At 42.2% G+C, this 20,339-nt stretch overlaps 1 protein-coding gene across 1 annotated transcript in view; it reads left to right on the top strand.

Moving 5' to 3' along the window:
• Positions 1-20,339, top strand: part of HYDIN (HYDIN axonemal central pair apparatus protein) — a 589,624-nt gene that overhangs the window by 154,878 nt on the left and 414,407 nt on the right. Inside the window, 3 exon segments of the mRNA XM_043981230.1 lie at positions 3,395-3,545; positions 6,963-7,083; positions 17,591-17,710. Of these exon segments, the coding sequence (XP_043837165.1) occupies positions 3,418-3,545; positions 6,963-7,083; positions 17,591-17,710 (369 nt within the window). The 5' untranslated portion in view covers positions 3,395-3,417.

The raw sequence follows: 20,339 nt of genomic DNA, 5'->3' as shown, positions 1-20,339 counted from the left end.
GGGAAAATAGGGATCATCAGAAACAAAATTCTTTCTTCTTGAACTATCAGCTTCATTGCCTCAGGGCCTATGGGAAAAATGATTCAAACAGATGAGAGGATGAGGCATGGACACGACTTAGATGACTTTTGGTAAATTGTGTGATTCTTTCCTATTTCATTTTCTCCAAATGGCACATATAATGTCTAATTACCACTCCTTATCTTTACTTAGTATTTGTAAAGTCACTAACATCAATAACAATTAACTGCTGTTAATTTTTGTCTAATAAAAGATGTACACATTGCCAGGAAATTTTATTTTAGTTACACTGCAAAATTTAATCCACTTCCTTTGGGGTATGGGGAGAGCATTATCAGAGTATAATAAAGCACCTGAGCAATTTCTTCAACATATGAACAATTCCAGTTTTCTTCAAGCTTGGATAATTTAGAAAGGGCCTGGTGGAAATTCATCAGTTTTCAAAGACTCACCTAAGGAAGGATAAAAAAAAGATCAGAGAAGTATTCACTATGGTGTAATCCTAGGTTTGGAATCCCTGATAAGCACCTGAAAGAAAGCATAGGAGAGAAGTATTTCCACAACCACATTTCGGCAGTACTCATGAACTTGACAGACTGGTCAACCAGGTGAAGCTGGTTAGATTAAACCTTAGGAATGCTTGCTGCTGATTGGCAGTTGCCTGTAATATTGAATGTTGACAGAATTTTAGTGGGAAATGCCACTTGTCGGTACCAGAAGTGGAGAATGATTGGTGAAGAAGGGTGAAAACATCTGGCAGGGGTCATAGCTTTTCCCTGTATCCTATCTTTCCCAGTGCCTGTCCCAGCTCTCAGGGAATGAGATTGGGAAGGTCTTGGGTGACAGGAAAAAGAGAAGTTAGTCGATGGAGGCAGGGTGGGCACTGGACACAGAGAAGGCAGCATGAGGCACTGAGCTCCTTGGTAGAAGGTGAGGATGAATAGGGCACCAGGGAGTTCTCCTTGATGAGTCCTTTCCTTCTACAGATGCCCCTAATCTTCTCCTGTCTTCTCTGCTATGGTATCTACTGTCTAATCTTCAGTCTCTCCCTACTTTGGTAGAGCGTTCCCCTTTGGTCCCCCACTGTCTACAATCGTGCCCAAGTCTCTCTCATCCTTCAAAAATCCTTACTAGCTCCTTCCACCTCTGCAGACTCTCCTCATACATCTCTCCCCTCATTATCCCCCACCTCCTTGAAAGAGGTGTCTATACCTAAAATGCTCCCTTCTCATTCTCTTCTGCACCTTCTGTTAGGTGGCTTCTGAACTTGTCACTCAACTGAAAGTGCTCTCTCCAAAGTCCCCAGTGATCTCTTAACTACCAGATCTAATGGGGCCCTCTCGATTCCCAGCCTCCTTGACCTCTCTCCTGGATGCTCCTTTTCTCTCTGGGTTTTGGTGGCCCTGCTCATGCTGTCTCCCTCACCCCCTCTTGGTTTTCTGACTTGTCCGCCCACTCCCCTTTAGTCACCTTTTGGGGATCATCATCCATGTTGTACCTGCTAACTCGAGGTAGCCCTTACTTCTCTGTCTCAAGCTGTCCTCTCTCTCTCCAGCCTTTCATTTGTTAACATGATCAGCTTCCATGGGTTCAATGATCACATCCAGCTTTACTTCCGCTCTTGAATTCTAATCACACACTTCCAATTAGCTCTTGGATATTTTGAACTGGCCATGCCCTAGGCATCTGAAACTCAGCATGTTTGAAACATGACTCATTCTCTTTCTCAAGGGCACCTCTACCTTTCCACTCACTCAGGTTTGCAACCATGATGCCATTGTCTACTTCTCATTCTCACTCACTCTTGAAAATCAGCAAATGATACAAATCAGGGCTTGATTTATGCTGTCAATTGTCTAGACTTAAGAAAGTGATGGAGAAAATGTTACTGCTTGAGATTAAACTTAAGGTTATGTTGTTCCCATATTCCCCGCTCCTCTCCCTTGAGCCATTTGTTAAACATTTACCAGCATACCCCTAATCCTATGACCTCTGGAGACATGGTTGGTCATTGTAATGACAAGTTCTCAAGTTTTTCAGATTTTTTTTTTTACATTGTTGCTGGCCTTGTAGAAATGGTTCTGCTCACTTTACTCTGCATCAGTTCATATTAGCCAGGATTCTCTGAAATCATCTTTTGTTACTTATCATGGGCACAACAGTATTCCATTACATCCCTATACCACACATTGGTCGCCCATTCCCTGATTGACTAAGAGACAATCTAAGGAACAATCTAAGGAACAGCCTTAGATTCTAGAAGTTTGTTTTTCATCTCCCTATCTTCCTTTACTCTCTCATTAGGAAGTATGCTGTGCTTATTGCTATTCCTTTCCTGGTATTATCTTCCCTCTTAGTCACCCCCCATCCTTAACACAATATATTTTATTTTTAATTGAAATTATATTTTGACACCAAACCCTTTGTGTGTTTTCAAATCTCCTTTGTCCATTTTGGATAAGAGTAAGGTTATCTTAAGGTTCATCACCCACTTTCCCCATCCCTTCCTCCATGATTGAACACTCTTCTTATATACCCCAATGATGAGAAATAGGAAATCCCAGCCCTTTATTCTTTCTACAGAAGTGTTTTCTTCCTTTTATTCCCCTTTCTCTGTCTGCTCTTAAAACTCTCAGAAAAGAAGCAATCCACCCTTAGGATCTTGCTTTTTCTTTCTTAGCTTCCTCATTATCTTTTATTTTAATTTAATTTTTTATTTAAAGCACCAGAGACTTTAAAAATTTTCTTTTTACTGTTCCAAATTCTTTCCCCCTTCTTTCCCCACTGAGAAGGCAAGAAAAACAAAACCCAGTACAAATATGTATAGTCATGTAAAACAAATGTCTGTATTAGCCATGTTCTTCTCAAAAAAAAGGAAGAGGAAAAAAAACTTGCCTCAATCTGTACCGAGTCCTTCGCTTCACTATCCAAGTGGAAAGTATGTTTCATCATGAGGCCTTTGGAATCTTCTTCTTCTTCTTCTTTGCTGGTCAGTGAGGGTTAAGTGACTTGCCCAGGGTCATACAGCTAGTAAGTGTCAAGTGTTTGAAGCTGGATTTGAACTCAGGTCCTCCTGAATCCAGGACTGGTGCTTTATCCACACTGTACCACCTAGCTGCCCCCAAGAACTGTCATTTCTACATCCTTCCTAATTTTTAATCCTTTGAATATTCCACCCCCTCCTACCCCTAATTAGTTGCTGTTTATTCACACTAATGGAGAGGGGCAGAATTTTAGATAATCTCCAAATCAATTATATTTGACTTTGGAATTTGCTCTCCAATATTTTAACAAGATGAAATATGAATAATCATCCTGTTGGTAGTCAAGAGCTGCCTGCATGTTTTCAAAGTAATCTGTATTCTTTCCCTAGATAAGCCAAGAAAATAAATCAAAATGGCAAGTGGCAAGCTTCAAGGACACATGGGTCAAACGAAGTTGGTCCGAATGCTCAAAGGATTCCAAGGCAGCCGGATCCTGGCGCCGAAGCTGGTCTCAGAAGAGGAAGCAAACAAGATGGTAAAGTCCACTCACTCCTGGGATCCTTTAGAACATTGATTTTCTTTCTTTTTTTTTTTTTGGTGAGGCAATTGGGGTTAAGTGACTTGCCCAGGGTCACACAGATTGTAAGTGTTAAGTGTCTGAGGCCAGATTTGAACTCAGGTCCTCCTGAATCCAGGGCTGGTGCTCTATCCACTGCACCACCTAGTCAGTGATTAATATTTATTCAATAACACGGCAGCTGGTTGAGAGAAAGAAGTGATTTTGGAAAAGTTCGTGAATCTCTTAAGCCCTGAAATCTTAAGTTCCTGAAATCCTAAGAGTAAAGAAGACTAAAGAAGTTTGGAATACTTCAATTTATCAGCCAAAATGGAAATACACAAGCAAACAGCTGGGGTTTGCTAACTTTTAGGTCAGATTATTTGGGATGGATGATAATAAGATAATAGGGAACATTTTTATTATCAGGAGAACTTACAAATCATGAGAGAGCATAAAACCTAGAAAATACATGTCTCTCTCTTCTTTGATTTTAAATTATATTTTCATTTTTATGATTCTAGCAATGAACCTAGTGTTATAGAACATTTATGGTTTGGGGGGCACAGGCCATTTTATTTTTTACTTCTTTTATGCTGTGTTCTAATAAAATAAATTTTAAAAAGGACCAGCTTCATCTGGTCCTCCCTTTGTGGGTTGAGCTTAGCACCAAGTGATGCCAATACATGGGTTATTTCTTTTGAAATTATATTAACCCAACCCAGATTCCAATCTAATGTTGAAAAGCCTGTCCTAGTCTATGGCTTTTTTTTTTTTTTAGTGAGGCAATTGGGGTTAAGTGACTTGCCCAGGGTCACACAGCTAGTTAAGTGTTAAGTGTCTGAGGCCGGATTTGAACTCAGGTACTCCTGATTCCAGGGCCGGTGCTCTATCCACTGCGCCATCTAGCTGCCCCTATGGCTTTTTTTAAAAGCTATAATAGAAAGATGTTCCAATGCACTTATGGTAGATTCAGGCACTAATATGAAATTTTGCAGGGCATTAACCTCTTGGGGAAGACATTGATTTTGGCCCAAGGCAAAATAGATTAGATAAATAATGTACTTTTCAATAAAAAAAAAACACCACGTGAGATAATTCTTGTTTCTTCCAGTAATCATGGATATTCATTCAATGATTATTATTAATGTGTGCTAAGCATTGAAGAAGACACAGAGATAGTAGGACACAGTCCTTGCTCTTCTGAACTTAGTATCTATGCTCTGGATAAATGCTCCCTCTCACTAGGCTGAAAGCCCAGATGTTTTATGTGGGGAGGAAGAAGGGGGAAGGGAAGTGGGGGCAGAGTGCAAATCTGGCTCAGGGTTTGAGAATGATAGGCAAAACCTGCTGGCTCTAGGGACTTGTCTGCTCATGAGCCATGGGTCAGTTTGGGGGTGAGGAAGGCAGGATTATCTGATGCTATAGCAAAAGAGTTCTGTGGGAAGGTAGCAAAAGCAATAAAGGGTCATGGAGAACTGCTTAGGGTAAACCAGTGCTCAACAATAAGGGGATGCCTAGACTTCAGGATCAGAGGCCAGGGGTTTGATTTCTCTGGCTTGGCCCCAAATGGCAGGATTAGGACCAATGGATTAAAGTTACAAAGAGGGAGATTTTGGCTTAATATAAAGAGAAGCTTCCTAATAATTAAAATCGTCCAGGGGACAGCTAGGTAGCACAATGGATAAAATACCAGCCCTGGATTCAGGAGGACCTGAGTTCAAATTCAGCTTCAGACTCTTGATACTTACTAGCTGTGTGACCCTGGGCAAGTCACTTAACCCTCATTGCCCTGAAAACAAATATAAATATATAAAAAAATAATCGTCCAGAAGTGGATTGGGCTTCCTTGGGCCTTTAAGTAACGGCTGGATGATCACTTGTTGGGACATTGTCGAGGGGAGTCATTTTTCTGTTAGAGGTGACACCGGATATTCCAGATGTCCCTGGCAGCTCAGATACTCAATGATTCTAGACCATAGGAGGTTCAGGTTCAATTCTGTTCCATTCAATAAAACTTTTATGAAGTTCCTATTCTGTATAAACATTATTGTTGTTGTTGTTCAGTTATGTCTGACTCTTTGTGACCCCATTTGGGTTTGCCATTTCCTTCTCCAGGCCATTTTACAGATGAGGAAACTGAGGCGAACAGAGGTTAAGTGACTTACTCAAGGTCACACAGTTAGTAAGTGTGTGAGGCCAGATTTGAACTTAGGAAGAGGAGCCTTCCTGACTCCGGGCCCAGCACTCTATCCATTTTACAAAACATTGCACTAAGTGCTGAAGATGGAAAGGCTTTACCCTTTTGGGTTGGTGGGCCGGCCCCAGCTACACCTTTATATTCCCCTCTACTGCATGTATGATAAGAGGGCATGTGTGAGCATTCAGAGACAATAATAACAAAATCAGTAGTGAATTTAGAAGCACAAGTTTCTTATTGTTTCTGTTTAAGAGAGAAGCTGGGTTAGTGTGGTTAGATTTATCCAGACGACAGATTCCATTTTATGTTTGCTAAGTCTGTAGTACGAGCCAGGCCCTGGGGGCACAGAGAAAGGCAAAGATACCGCAGAGGAGCCCGAGTCCTAGTGGGGGAAACAGCATAACTAGGTCTGCCCAAGATACACGGAGTGCAATAGAAGCCAATCTCACAGGGGCAGGCATTAGCAGTGGAGAATGGGTGGCTTGTTTAGTCAATTAATTTAATCAATGTGAATGGCATATTGAATGTGGGTCAGAGAAGTGGCCTTTTGACAGGTGATCAGCTAAACTTTTAGAGAGAGCTTTAAAAAAAAAATTAAATTCACATTTGAATAACAAAATAAACCAAGGCCTTCGGTTGTCATGCCATCGGCTCTCCTCAGTTCTTTCCTATACATCCCGCTGCTGAGTTTAGAAGCTGAGGGGAGCTCTGAGCATGCGGCTCTCTCCCTGTGATTTCCAGGCCTTCCCTTCATAATCATTGGTGTGATCCCATTAAATTTTTTTTATATTCGTCTCTTTTTTTTTTTTTTTTTAGTGAGGCAATTGGGGTTAAGTGACTTGCCCAGGGTCACACAGCTAGTAAGTGTTAAGTGTCTGAGGCCGGATTTGAACTCAGGTACTCCTGACTCCAGGGCCGGTGCTCTATCCACTGCGCCATCTAGCTGCCCCAGATCCCATTAAATTTTAAGCGGGAAAATAAAAGAAAAAGATCACACATGCCACTTCGTATTACCCTGTAAGGAACTCAGAAGTGCATGAGCATTTTCTTCTGTATAATTTATTTTAAATATTTTATTAGAAGAAGGCAGTGGAGAACTAACACGATCCTGGCTGGCTGGCGGGCACTTGAACAAGAAAAGCCTCTTTCAGAGTACTCATTGGTAGCCCCTTATCTCCTCTTCTTTTTCATTCCAGCCCAGCCCCTCTGAATTCCTGAAGGAGATGTCCCTCTCCACAGAAGAGCGGCTGTCTTCCACTCGAGTGATGTGCCGACCACAGATCACTGAGCTTTTAGATATGGGAGAGACCACTCATCAAAAGGTAGCTCGCCACTTCTCAGCCAGCTGTTCTTTTCTTTTTTTTTTTTTCCTTTTTCTTCCTATTGTCTGTTATTAAGACATCAAAATGACTCAAGAGAAAAGTTTAAGCCCCTTGATTTAAATATACTTTTTTTAGAGGTAGTCTGGGTAAAGTGACTTGCCCAAGGTCACATAGCTAGGCTGAATTTGAACTCATGTCCTCCTGACCCAGGGCCAGTATTCTATCCATTGTGCCACCTAGCTGCCCCTTACATGCACTTTTTATGCTTTTCAGAATGCTCTTTGGTGTCCTACGGGTCTCTGGACTTTAAATGACACTGTGATTTGAAGTTTCAGGAGCAAGGTAGAGAACTAGAGTGGTCATACCCTATGAAGCAGTCTTCTTATCTGGGGAAAGGAGGATCCCGCAATACCATGAGAAAAGAAATATTGATGCCAGCATATTGTTCCTCTCTCTTCAGTCTGGATTCCCCATCTAAACAGAAGCTGTTGAGCGCTTTAAAATAATGATTTTTAAAAAATACTTTTCCAAATCCCAATAAAATTTTGTTGCCATCAGTCTTAGAAAAGCCAGCTTTAAATCACTATGAGTGAAAGCTGGCATTTCTATTCTTTTGTGTGTGTGCCAGAAATCCAAATACCTGGGGAGTAAAATGTCATGCTTTGAATAATTTATTTTTTCAGTCTCACGAAAAGATTGCTCACGTTTGTGCATCTCTCTCTCTCTCTCTGAAAGGTATATCGCTATTTCTCTCTCTCTCTCTCTCTCTCTCTATATATATATATATATATCTCGCTATCTCCCTCTCTCTCTCTCTCTCTCTCTCTCTCTCTCTCTATATATATATATATATATATATCTCGCTATCTCTCTCTCTATTTCTCTCTCTCTCTCTATCTCTCTCTCTCTCTCTATATATATATCTCTTGCTATCTCTCTATCTCTCTCTCTATTTCTCTCTCTATCTCTCTCTCTCTATTTCTCTCTCTATATATATATATCTCTCTCTCTCTCTCTCTCTCTATATATATATATATATATATATCTCTCTCTCCCTCTCTATTTCTCTCTCTCTCTCTTTCTCTCTCTATTTCTCTCTCTCTCTCTCCCTCTCTCTCCCTCCCTCTCTCTCTCTCTCTCTCTATTTCTCTCTCTCTCTCTCTCTCTCTCTCTCTCTCTCTCTCTCTCTCTCTCTCTCTCTCTCTCTCCATCACCTTCCATCAGAGGACCGTAGCACAGTTTACAGCCTCATTACACCTCCCAACCGCAGCCTGCAATGGCAGAGTCTAGACTGTGACAGTAGCCAAGGTCCTTTGGATGAGGGGATCAGGAAAAGTAAATTAAGTATATTTTTGTGCATGTATCTAAACACGCACGTGCACAATGGGCAGGGATCATGGAGTCTCTACTTGAAAGTCTTTCAAAATGCTGTTGAATTCAGGTAGACCACTGTGAGCAGCGGTATCATCAGTCTTGAGAGTGAGGTGGTACAGTGGATAGAGTGCTTGGCCTGGGGGCGGAGCAGCTAGGTGGCGCAGTGGAGTTCAAATCTAGCCTCAGACACTTGGCATTTACTGTGTGACCCTGGACAAGTCACTTAACCCTCATTGCCCCCCCCCCAAAAAAAAAGAGGTACTTTAGAGTGTTTGGCCTGGAGTCAGGAAGCCCTGAGTTCAGATCCAGTCTTGGACACTTGTTAACTATGTGATGCTGGGCAAGTCACTTAACCATGGCCAGCCTCAGTTTTGACATTTGTGAAGTGGGGATAATAACAGCTTCTACCTCGAGGTATTTGTGAGGATCTAATGAAATCTTTATAAAGTGCCCAGCACATAGTAGGTGCTATTAAAAAAGCCAGCTATCATTAGGAATGTTTTAAGTGTAGCTTTGCTTGCCAAGAAGTGAGGTTTGGAGTCTGAAGTCCTGTCTAACCATATGGTTCTGCCCTTGGCTCAATCCATCCCGAGTTTTCTGTGTCCCACTATTCCTGTTGTCGGTTTCCTGCACACGCCCTGTCTCCTCAAATTAGTGTTTTATGTCATCTTTTCTGCTGATTTATTCTTGGTTCTCCTGTTGTGTGATTTTATCCTTTGTTGGCCTCAGAGTTCCCCACCCCCAAAATGTCTGGTATTTCTTTCTCCTGAATTCCAGTCCTGAAACAGGAATTGATTGGTGGGCATCTCCCCCTGGGTGTCCCATAGTTATCTTAAATTCTCTCAAAATGAAACTCATTCAGTTTCCTGTAAACCTCTTTCCTCCACATGTCCTTATTTCTCTTGTGGGTACCACCGTCCTGCGAGCCCTCAGTTCTAGAACCACCCCAGACTCTTCTCTGTCCTGCCAGCCCCACCGCCAGTTTTCACATGTTCCATCTCCTCTCTGTCTTTTCTGTCAGCCCTCCTTCTTCCCTCCGCCATTTTCTACATCCATACAGCCCCGGTGTGAATCCAGGGCTTGATGCTCGTAGGAGCTGCTTCATGAGCGTCCTTGTTTCCATTCTCATCCCGCTCCCATCAGTCTGTGTGACCTCCATAGAACAGTCTGAGGAATCTTCCTGAGGCCTGGGTCGACCCTGCCGCTCCTCTGCCCATGACAGGCCACACACAGGTGCAGGCCTCTCCCGTCAGGCTCAAGCCAACGTCCCCACCTTAGTGTCTTCCTGAACGCAGCATTTCATCCAGATGCCCCTAGCTGTTCCTCCCACTTCACCTGCTAGAGTCTCATGCCTTTGTATTGGCTGACGTTCAGTTCAGCCAATGAGAATGTGTTCTCTCCTCACATCTTTCCTTGCCCTCAGGGAGTCTACCTTCAAAAGGGGGAAAACACATCAAGGAGATGTGCTGCTGGGTGAGCCAGTAGAGGGAGGATGGGCTGGGAGTGAAGTGAACATAGCTTGGGTGCTTTGGGAAAAGGTGGCCTAGGCCAGAGACTCAGTCAGAAGAGAAGGCCTCAGGGTGGAGGCCATTCTGGAAACATTTCCTCTGTGAACGCTTCTCCAGCCTCCCTGTTGTTAACCTCCCCTCCCCGCAATGACATCTTCGGGCATGCATTTTTAGTTTTTATCTAATTTCATTTTAGGTTCTTTTTTAAAATTTTCAATGAATAAAAACCTATTTGATTTCCTTCCTACTCTCCCTCAGTCAAAACAAAACAAAACAAAACAGAACCCTTGTTTAAAAAAATGCAGGGGGGGGTGGAGCCAAGATGGCGGAGGAGAGGCTGTGACTCCCACAAGCTCTAGATAAACCCGTCCATTCACGCCCAAATAATGCGGTAAAAATCAAAACCCAGAACAGCCTAATGCACATAAGAACAGAGTGAGACTTTCTCCGCAAAAGAGGGCGACTCTGATCACCTACTGATCAGGCTGAACAGCTCAGCGCGCGGTCTGGACCCAGCCAGGGACAGGGCTTCCAACACGTCAGAGTCTTCAGCACCAGCAGCTTCTGAGGCTCCGATCACGGACTGGTGAGGGGGTTCGGCGGTAGGCCGGGGTGAAGTGGAGGCAGTATCTGCTGGAGTTGGGGCAAAGTGCCCTGGGTCTGAACCAGTGGGCTGAATCGAGTGGTGGTGGCCCAGTGGGGGAGGGGTAAAAGCACGCCAAGCTTCCGACCATAGAGAATCAGAGTTCAATCAGACTTCTGTTTCCGGGTCAAAGAGAAAGCGGCTGTGATTACTCACAAGCCAGGCAGGCTGAGAAGAAGCCCAATCACCCCCTGGGCCACGCTGTAGCACGAACAGTGTGTCCGGGAAGCAGCGCTACACTTTAAGGAGTAAAAAGCCAAGAAACAGTAAGCCAGGATGAGTAGGCAGAGAAAGCAGAAGACCGTCGAAAACTTCTTTGGGGGAAAGGTAGACCACAATACATCCTCAGAAGAAGAAGATAATAATAGGGTCAAAGCTCCAACATCCAAAGCTTCCAAGAAAAATATGAACTGGTCTCAGGCCATGGAAGCTCTCAAAAGGGACTTTGAAGAGAAAGTAGGAGAGATAGAACGAAGATGTAGAGAAAGAGAGGAAGGAATGGAAAGAGAAATGAGAGCAATGCAGGAGAGTCATGAGAAAAAAGTCAACAGTTTGAAAAGCCAAATGGAAAAGGAGATTAAAAAACTGTCTGCTGAAAATAATTGCCTAAGAATTAGGATTGAACAAATGGAAGCTAGTGAGCTTATGAGAAACCAAGACACAGTAAAGCAAATCCAATTGAATGAAAAAATAGAAGGCAATGTGAAATATCTCCTTGGAAAAACAGCTGACCTAGAAAATAAATCTAGGAGAGATAATTTGAAAATCATTGGACTACCTGAAAACCATGACCAAAACAAGAGTTTAGACACCATCCTCCAAGAGATTGTGAGGGAAAATTGCCCTGATATTCTTGAAGCAGAAGCTAAAATAGAAATTGAAAAAATCCACCGATCACCTCCTGAAAGAGATCCCAAAAGGAAAACCTCCAGGAATATTATAGCCAAATTCCAGAACTCCCAGGTCAAGGAGAAAATATTGCAAGCAGCTAGAAAAAAGGAATTTAAATACTGTGGAGTTCCAATAAGGATAAAGCAAGATCTAGCAGCTTCTACATTAAAGGACCAAAGGGCATGGAATATGATATTCCAGAGGGCAAAGGAACTGGGACTACAGCCAAAAATCACGTATCCAGCAAAACTAAGCATCCTCTTTCAGAGGCAAACATGGAACTTCAAGGAGAAAGAAGACTTTCAGGCATTTGTTATGAAAAGACCTGAACTGAATAGAAAATTTGACTTTCAAATACAACACCCCGGAGAAGCATAAAAAGATAAACAGGAAAAAGACTTCATGAGGGATATTAAAAGATCAAACTGTTAACATTCCTATATGGGAAGATAATACAGAAGACACAGGTCTGAACTGAATACGAAGGGAAGTTATGTTTTGTTCTTTGTGGGGTGTCTTATGTATGGGGCCGGATTTGGGCTTGGGGCCTCCTGGGTCCAGGGCTGGTGCATTGTCCACTGTGCCACCTAACTAACCCATAATGACATCCTTAAAATAGGGTTGAGGTGTAGGAGAAATAGACTGGGGGAGGGGGAAGGGGAGAGATGGTCTGGGGAGAGATGGTCTGGGGAGAGGTTATTTATATGAAGGAAACAAGAAAAAAGCTTATGGAGGGGAGGGGAAGAGGGGGAAGGAATTGGGGAGTGATTGAACCTTAATATCATCAGAATTGACTCAAAGAAGGACTAACATACATACTCAAGTGGGTATAGTAATATATTTTGCCCTGAGGGAGGGGAGGGAGATAAGGGGGGGGAGGGGAAGGAGAGAAGGGCAGATTCTGGGAGAGAGTAGTAAAAAGCAAAATACTTTCAAGGAAGGTGAAGATGTTCTGCATAACGGCACAAGTATGAAATATTGAATTGCTTGATTTCATAGGGAGGGTTGAGGAGAGAGGGAGGAAGAAAATTTGGAACATAGAATTAGCTCAAAGACCTTAAACTCATCAGAGTTGGCTCAAGGAGGGAATAACATTCACACCCAGTTGGGAGGAGTAATCTATTTAACCCTACAGGAAAGTATGAGGGGAAGAGGATAAGGAAGGAAGGGTGGAAAGAATGGGAGTGTAGAGTAGGGGAGGGGACAGTCAGAAGTAAAATACTTTTGAGGAGGAATAGTTTAAAAGAAGATGGAAAATAGAGTAAATATCATGGGAAGGGAATAGGATGGAGGGAAATAGTTATGATGACTTTTCTGGGCTAATACGAAGAAAATTCTTTGTCAAGTTTAAGGTACATTATTTAGGGTATGATGAACAGGATACTATTAGAAAAACCTGGAAAGACCTACATGAACTGAAGCAGAGTGAAATGCACTGTATACAAAATAACAGCAATAGTGTAAAATGATCTGCTGGGAAGCATGTGGTTATTTTCAGCAAGGCAATGGTCCAATATAACCCTGAAGGACTATGAAAATGGCAACCCATCTACAGAGAAAGAAGTGATAGTATCTGAAATAGATGGAAACACATTTTTTTCTTTTCTTTTTTTTTTTCTTTTTTGGTGAGGCAATTGGGGGTGGGTGGCTTGCCCGGGATCATGTGGCTGGTGGGTGTTGGGTGTGTGGGGCCGGATTTGGGCTCGGGTGCTCCTGGTTCCAGGGCCGGTGCTCTGTCCGCTGCACCACCTAGCTGCCCCTGGAAACACATTTTTTAAAAAAATGTTTTTTCTCTTTGTCAATTCCTCAGTCTGAAGTTTGGGGAGTTTTTTGACTGTTTTTTCCTCACAACCTAGCTAATGTGGGAATGTTTTCCATGACTACTCATGTATAATTTATTTTGAAATGCTTGAGTTCTAGTGGGTGGGGGTGGGAATAGAGGAGGAAGAGAAGTTGGAACAATTTTTTTTTTAAATTGATGTTAAAATTTGTTTTTACATATATTTTGGAAAATAAAATTCTATTCTAAAAAAAAAAATGCAGGGGCAGCTAGGTGGAGCAGTGGATAGAGCACCAGCCCTGGATTCAGAAGTCCGTGAGTTCAAATCCGGCCTCAGACATTTGACACTTACTAGCTGTGTGACACTGGGCAAGTCACTTAACCCCAATTGCCTTGCCAAAAAAAAAAATGCAGACAACCTAAACAAATTTCTGAATTGGCCATGTCCAAAATCTACACCTCAGTCTGAGTCCATCACTCTTTGTCAGGGGGTGGGCAGCAGGCCCATCATCAGCCCTCTGGGTGTGTCCATGTTATGTTCCCCCCAGTGCAAAGTGAGATTCCTGAGAATAAAGATAACTGCAGCTTCCTTTGTTTCTCAGGGGCCTCACACTGGGACTTAGAAAGAGAAGGTGCTTATGGCTCCGTTTCTTCACAGAGCCCAAATGCCCAGGAATGGGCCCTTGAAACCCAAAGCCAGAGGAAGCAAAGCCTCCCTTTCCTGTGTCTGCCCTGAAGGCAGCTGTTCCCAACTGCTACAGAGATAAAGAGAAACCTTTTGTGAAAGGAAGCTGCCCAGTACAGGCTCGAGATGAATAGGGAAAGTCATTTCCCTTTTAGTGGGCCGAACAAGAAAAACAAAACCTTTCAAGCACATCTTCTTCATGCCTCTAATGTAAAAACCGGAATTTTCAATGAGGAAATGGATGCACAGCTGAGCCCCGCTTTTATCATCTATTGTGTGCTGAACCCAGGAGCAACATTGGGAGGGGAGATACAAAGGAAGACAGGATCCCTATTGTCAAGGAGTTTATAAGTTAGCATATTTCTTAGGTTCCATTATCTGAGCAGTGTTAGCAGTATTCTTTGCCCTAAAGGGAAGACAATTTATTTAAACATAAGGAAGAGGTTCATAGAATGACTATTGGGTAGGTATGTTATCATGGACTCCTTGGGCCCCTTCAATCCTTGGGCGAAGGCTTTGGACCCATTTCTCAGAATCATGTTCATAAATGCATATAAGAAAATACACGGGATGACAAAGGAAGCCAATTGGATTGAAATATAGTTATCTAAAAATCGATATAAAAAGCTTATAGACCTCAGTTTAAGAACCACTTATGGAAAGGTTAATTAACCCAAACCACTTAAGTTAAAAGTTATTTCTCACAATCACTTAATAACCATATTCTAGAGGATATCATTAGAAAGCTATGGATACTGTGTGACCCTGGGCAAGTCACTTAACCCTCATTGCTCTGCCCAAACAAACAAAAAACCCCAGAAACCTATGGGTAGACCTAATTCAGATGTGTCCTGGCCATTTATATCAGGCACATTTTGAAGTCAGGGCTACCTAGAATGGCATTCTAAATGAGACAGAAGACCTTGGTTCAGGGAGGGCCTCGGGGAAATTAAGAGATGGCAGCACGCCCCCTGTGTTAGTACACCAGTTAGAGATGGATGCTTGGATTTCTTTAAAGCATTATCATGACCCAACTGCCCCCTTCAGTATCTTGGTTAAAAGTAGGGGAAATAACATGACCTTGGGGAGGAAATATGTCTGGGAATATGGTACATTGGATAAAGCACCGTCCCTGGAGTCAGGAGCTGAGTTCAAATTCATCCTTGGATATTCACCACCTGTGTGACTTTGGGCAAGTCACTTAAAACCAATTGCCTCAAAAACCCCCAAACATTAAAAAAAACATTCCTTGGGCAAATAACTTTACCCTCTCCCTACTCTGCCTTTTTTTGCCAGCATCTGCTCAGTGATCCACCTCGGGACAACTGTCTGGAATAATGAATACAAAAAAGGTTTTTTCAAAGCTATTTAATGAAAAGTAAACAATTATGATTAAAGCTTGTAGAAAACTGGGGTCCAAAATGTTTTCTGATTTTCTTTAGTTTGAAAAGATTAAAATTCTTCAATAGATCCTCACAGAGGACAATTTTTCATCTTCTTACCTCGATTGGAAGCATGTAAGCAGCAATTGAAGGAACTGGGATTGTGTAGCCCAGAGAAGAGAAGACATGGGGAGACATGGCTGTTCTTTTGAGTTATTTGATGGGCCATTGTATAGAAATGGGCTTAGACTTCTTGGTCCCAGTAGACAGAAAGAGGAACAATGGTAGAACACCTCATTTTAATTCAAGGAAAAATGTCCCAATAATCAGTTACTTAGTAATTTTCATTTGTGTTCGGTTCTTCATCACCCCATTTGGGGTTTTCTTGGCAAAGACCATTTTCTTCTCCAGCTTGTTTTACAGATGGGGAAATGGAGGCAAACAGGGTTAAGTGATTTGCCCAGGGTCACACAGCTAGGAAATGTCTGAGGGCAGATTTGAACTTAGGTCTTCCTGACTCCAGACTCAGCATTCTATCCACTGTGCCACCTAGCTGTCCGCTAATAATCAGAGCCATCAACAAATGGAGCCCCCTTGAGGGAAGGCTGGATGGGTCACTTGTCCTGGCCCTAGAGGAAATACTATTCAGAAATGAGTTAGACTAAGAGGCCTCTGGAATAACTTCCAGCCCTGAGACTGTGAAGTGTGGATGGAATAAACACAGCCTAAGATCCTTTCTTCTCCTTACCCTTTTAAAACAAATACACACACATATTTCATTCATTCGTGTATCCACATACATATGTACTGTACATATGTACTTGCATGTAACAACCCAAATGTTCACCTGGATTATTTGTGCCTGACCTATGCAAGAGCCCTCTGAGCTTGTATTGGTTAGATCAGCCACAGGTGGACACGATATACCTTGACTCTAACGTAGTAATGTCATTTTGGTCCTCTTCGAGAATGAAGAAGAACCACCAACCCAAACCTTATGTAATAGGGACGATATGTAGGCCTTCTTGGGGGGACTCACTTCCCTTTTAATTCAGAACCCCTAGATTGTGGGTTCCTCACCTTGGAAGCTGGGACAACAATTAGGAGGCCAGTGTAGAAGTCTAGGTAAGAGGTGTTCATTTCAATTTTGGCATTTTTCTGACCCTGTGACGGTTTCTTCCTTGTCTAGTCTGCCAAGCAGCATGTCTCCTTGGTCCTAAAGACACCTTAGAATACAATCAATACATTAAGAAGCTCCTTACACATTCATATCCACCCATCCACCAATCCATCTAACTCCAGTCTGTTGTCCTTCTTACTCAACAATGCTAATATTGACCATGGTGACCTATCACTCGACTCCCCACCACATTCCAGAGGCAGTGCCATAATATTATTCCCTGTATAATACTGCACACCTGACTGACTGTCAGCCACCTTACTGTTTTCTGTGAGATGCCTTTGGTTTCCATGGCCTCTCCTGTTGCCTTGGCAACAGTTGCTTCTTCTCTAAGAGATGAGCCAAGGCAAGGACCCTATGCTTCCTCGGGCCCTTGAAGGCTTCCTTTGTTGGCTTTTATGTAGCCAGGCGGAAGGCAGCTCCCATTTCCTTTCTTGCCTTGGTTTGGAGCATGGCTGTGATAACTCTTGATCACTCACAGCCTGCTTACAGCCCCTGAGCTAGAAATGGGCAAGAGAAAGACAATCTTATTCACTGTTCCAGCCTTCTTTAATTTCAAGGCATTTTCCAGTAGTTTTTTTTCTGTTAGGGATTCATTTGTCTTCATCCTGTATTAATTTAAGGACTTTTAAGGCATTAATTTACTTGCTAGACCTCACTATTGATGCTCATAGTGTTAGGCTGGCCCTCAGTTAGCAAATGTCCTCTCTGAAGGTTTCTTATAAGTTTAACCAAAGTGCTCTTCAGAGGCCTCCTCATGGTGTGGATGAGTTCAAGGACAGATCTGGTGATAGACTGTATTTTGTTTTTGTACCAAGCTCCGATCTCATTAAGTTTGGAGAGGCTCATAACCAGGTAAACTTCCGGATAGTGCACCCATCCAAGTCTGCTTACTAAGTTGGAGAGGGCCAGTGGAGGCAGGACCCACAGTCTCCAAACCTCAGTTTCTGAAAGTATTAGGTGTAGTTTATTGTGTTAGAATAGACCAACCGTTTTCTTTCCTTGCTCTGTGATTTCTGTAATTGCCTGAATCTAATAATTTGGGGGTACTTTTAATTTTTCAGTACTCAACAATTGACCTGGATCAGACATTATTCCAGCCCTTCCCATCAGAGATCGTATTTCAGAACTATGATGCCTGTGAAGTCTATGAAGTGCCGCTGATTCTTAGGAACAATGACAAAGTAAGTTTTCTCATCCTTATAGCACATGTAATTAGTGTTGAAACCAGGCCAGATCTCGATATTTGGTAGGTCCAGGGGAAAGGAATGAGAAATATACATTCTGATTGGTATTAAGGCAGGGGGATCTAGTGCCATTTAAACTTATAATTTAAAGGTTTAAATAGGACCAGGTGTGCTGGGATTCTTTTCTTTACAACTATGAAGGAATGACTAATAGTGTTTATATAAAAATGCAAATTGGAGAGTTCTTAGGTTCCATTTAATTAAAGTTTCAAACTATATTTGACAGACCATGGAGACAGTAAAAATAAGACTCTATTAAGTTCTGCAAAATCTAATGTTATTTATATGAAGAAAAAATTTCTATCCTTCACTTTTTCTATATTGAATAAGTTTCTCATACATCCCTTACTCTGACCTCCCTCAACTTTAGATATTCTTCAAACTTTGTTTATAATCAGAAGCTCTAAATCTAGTGTCTGTAAACTTATAATTTTTTTTTAATTTTGGTAAATGTATTTCAATCTGATTGGCTTCCTCTGTAATTGCATACATTTTCTTTATATATTTGAAAAAGGATTCCAAGAAGTGTTTTACAGGCTTCACCAGACTGTCCAAGGAGGCCAGGGCACAAAAATGGTGAAGAGGCCCTGGTCTGTAGCCAGTCAAAGAAGGCTTCTCTGTACTGCAAGGGTTATATGTCCTGGGGTTTAGTCTAGCCCTTACCTTCTCTTTGTTTTTCAGAAAGGTGCTTCCCTCTCAGGCCTTACTTTGTCTTCTGTAGAATCAAATTAGACAGTATTTCAAAAGAAAATATTAAATGTCCCTGGGCTCTGCATGACACCTGGCAGAAAAAGCTACAAAGAATAGAACAAGGTCAGTGTGAAGAACAAGGAACCGTGAAAAGTAATGAGTGGGAAAAAAAAGCATCTGAGAAATGCAAAAGTTTAGGTGTCAAGGCAGATGGGAACATTTGTAAGAAGCTAAGAGCATTGGGCGAGGAGAAAAGGAATTTATATGTAAGGAGAAGAGAGAACAAAATGAAGACTACACAAAAAGCCACGAGCATTGAGAAGATTTGCAGACATATCCGGTGCAATAACTCATTAAAGGAGTCAGTGAGGCCTCTCAGAGATCAATGGGGTAATTTAGTGGCAGAAAAGGTAGACTCGGCAGAAAAGAGTAGATTTAATTCTTTGCTGCAGCGTTAGCAAGGGAGGATAATGGGGCTAAGACTAAAAGAGCAACTTCAAGAGGAAAAAAAATACTTCAAGGAGCTCAGGGTCACATTTGTGAGTCATACGACAAAATGCAAGTGAAATCCTTATCCTTCCAGTGAAATTCCTCTCTTTTGGGTTTGCCTCCTATTAAACAAGCATATGACTTAATAATTGTTTACACAGGCTTTACGTATATGAATATGTCTACATTTCTCTATCCACCATCAATATCTATTTATCCTATCATCTGTTTACCTATCTAAATATCATCTATCATCTGTCCATCCATCCCTCCATCTAAGTATCTATCTGTCTGTCTATCCATACATCCCAAGTATCTATCATCTCTCTATCTCTGTCTGTCTATCCATCTATCTATCTACCATCTATCTATCTATCTATCTTTCTATCTATCTATCTATCTATCTATCTATCTATCTATCTATCTATCTATCTATCTATCTATCTACCATCTATCTATCTATCTATCTATCTATCTATCTATCTATCTATCTATCTATCTATCTATCTATCTGCCTGCCTGCCTGCCTGCCTGCCTGCCTGCCTGCCTGCCTGCCTGTCTGTCTGTCTGTCTGTCTATCTCTTGCCTTGAGCTCATCTCTTCTTCTGTCTCATGTATCTTTTGTTTGTTTGTTTTTGGTTTTTGTTTTTTTTTTCCAGGGCATTGAGGGTTAAGTGCCTTGTCCAGGGTCCCACAGCTAGTAAGTGTCAAGTGTCTGAGGCCGGATTTGAACTCAGGTCTTCCTGAATCCAGGGCTGGTGCTTTACCACTGCGCCATCTAGCTGCCCCCTCTCTCCTGTATCTTAAGACACAGTGACAAGGGAACCAGCACATGTTAATTTGTTGGATTCTGGTTGAGAACTAGGAGTCCTAGGTTCCAGAAATAGCTATATAAACTTGAGCCAATCACTTCTCTTCTTTGGGCCTTGGTTCCCTTCTCTGAGAAATGCAAAGGTTGTACTATATGGTTTATAAGATCTAATCCAGCTAGACTGGTCTGTGGTTCTGTGAATGAATGGGTATGTGAACCCTATACGTTCTAAAGATGATTATCCTCACTCCCACTCTCACTGATGAGTTTCAGGTCTACATGTCTCAGAGTTCTCTGCACAACAGCAAGGAGTCAGGGGTAACTCTAATGCCATTGGCTTGAGCCCTTCTTGATGCACTTCTCCCCAAGATTATCAGTTGAGAATCACTTTAGGCAGCTGGTCTTAATTAGATTTTAGAGAGGTTATTGACTAGGGTGGTATAGAAAGAACATTTGGCACAAAACGTGCCCTCCCCCCAAGTCTGTGACACTCTTTCCCACAAATACCGAGTCCTGGGGCAGGTGTACTCCACATTGCTCACATGATTGATTCATAGCGTTTGGTGGCTGGAGGGC

The sequence above is a fragment of the Dromiciops gliroides genome, chromosome 2 (genome assembly GCF_019393635.1).
Source record: "Dromiciops gliroides isolate mDroGli1 chromosome 2, mDroGli1.pri, whole genome shotgun sequence".
In the NCBI taxonomy this organism is placed as follows: domain Eukaryota; kingdom Metazoa; phylum Chordata; class Mammalia; order Microbiotheria; family Microbiotheriidae; genus Dromiciops; species Dromiciops gliroides.
This window is presented reverse-complemented; position numbering and strand designations above follow the sequence as displayed.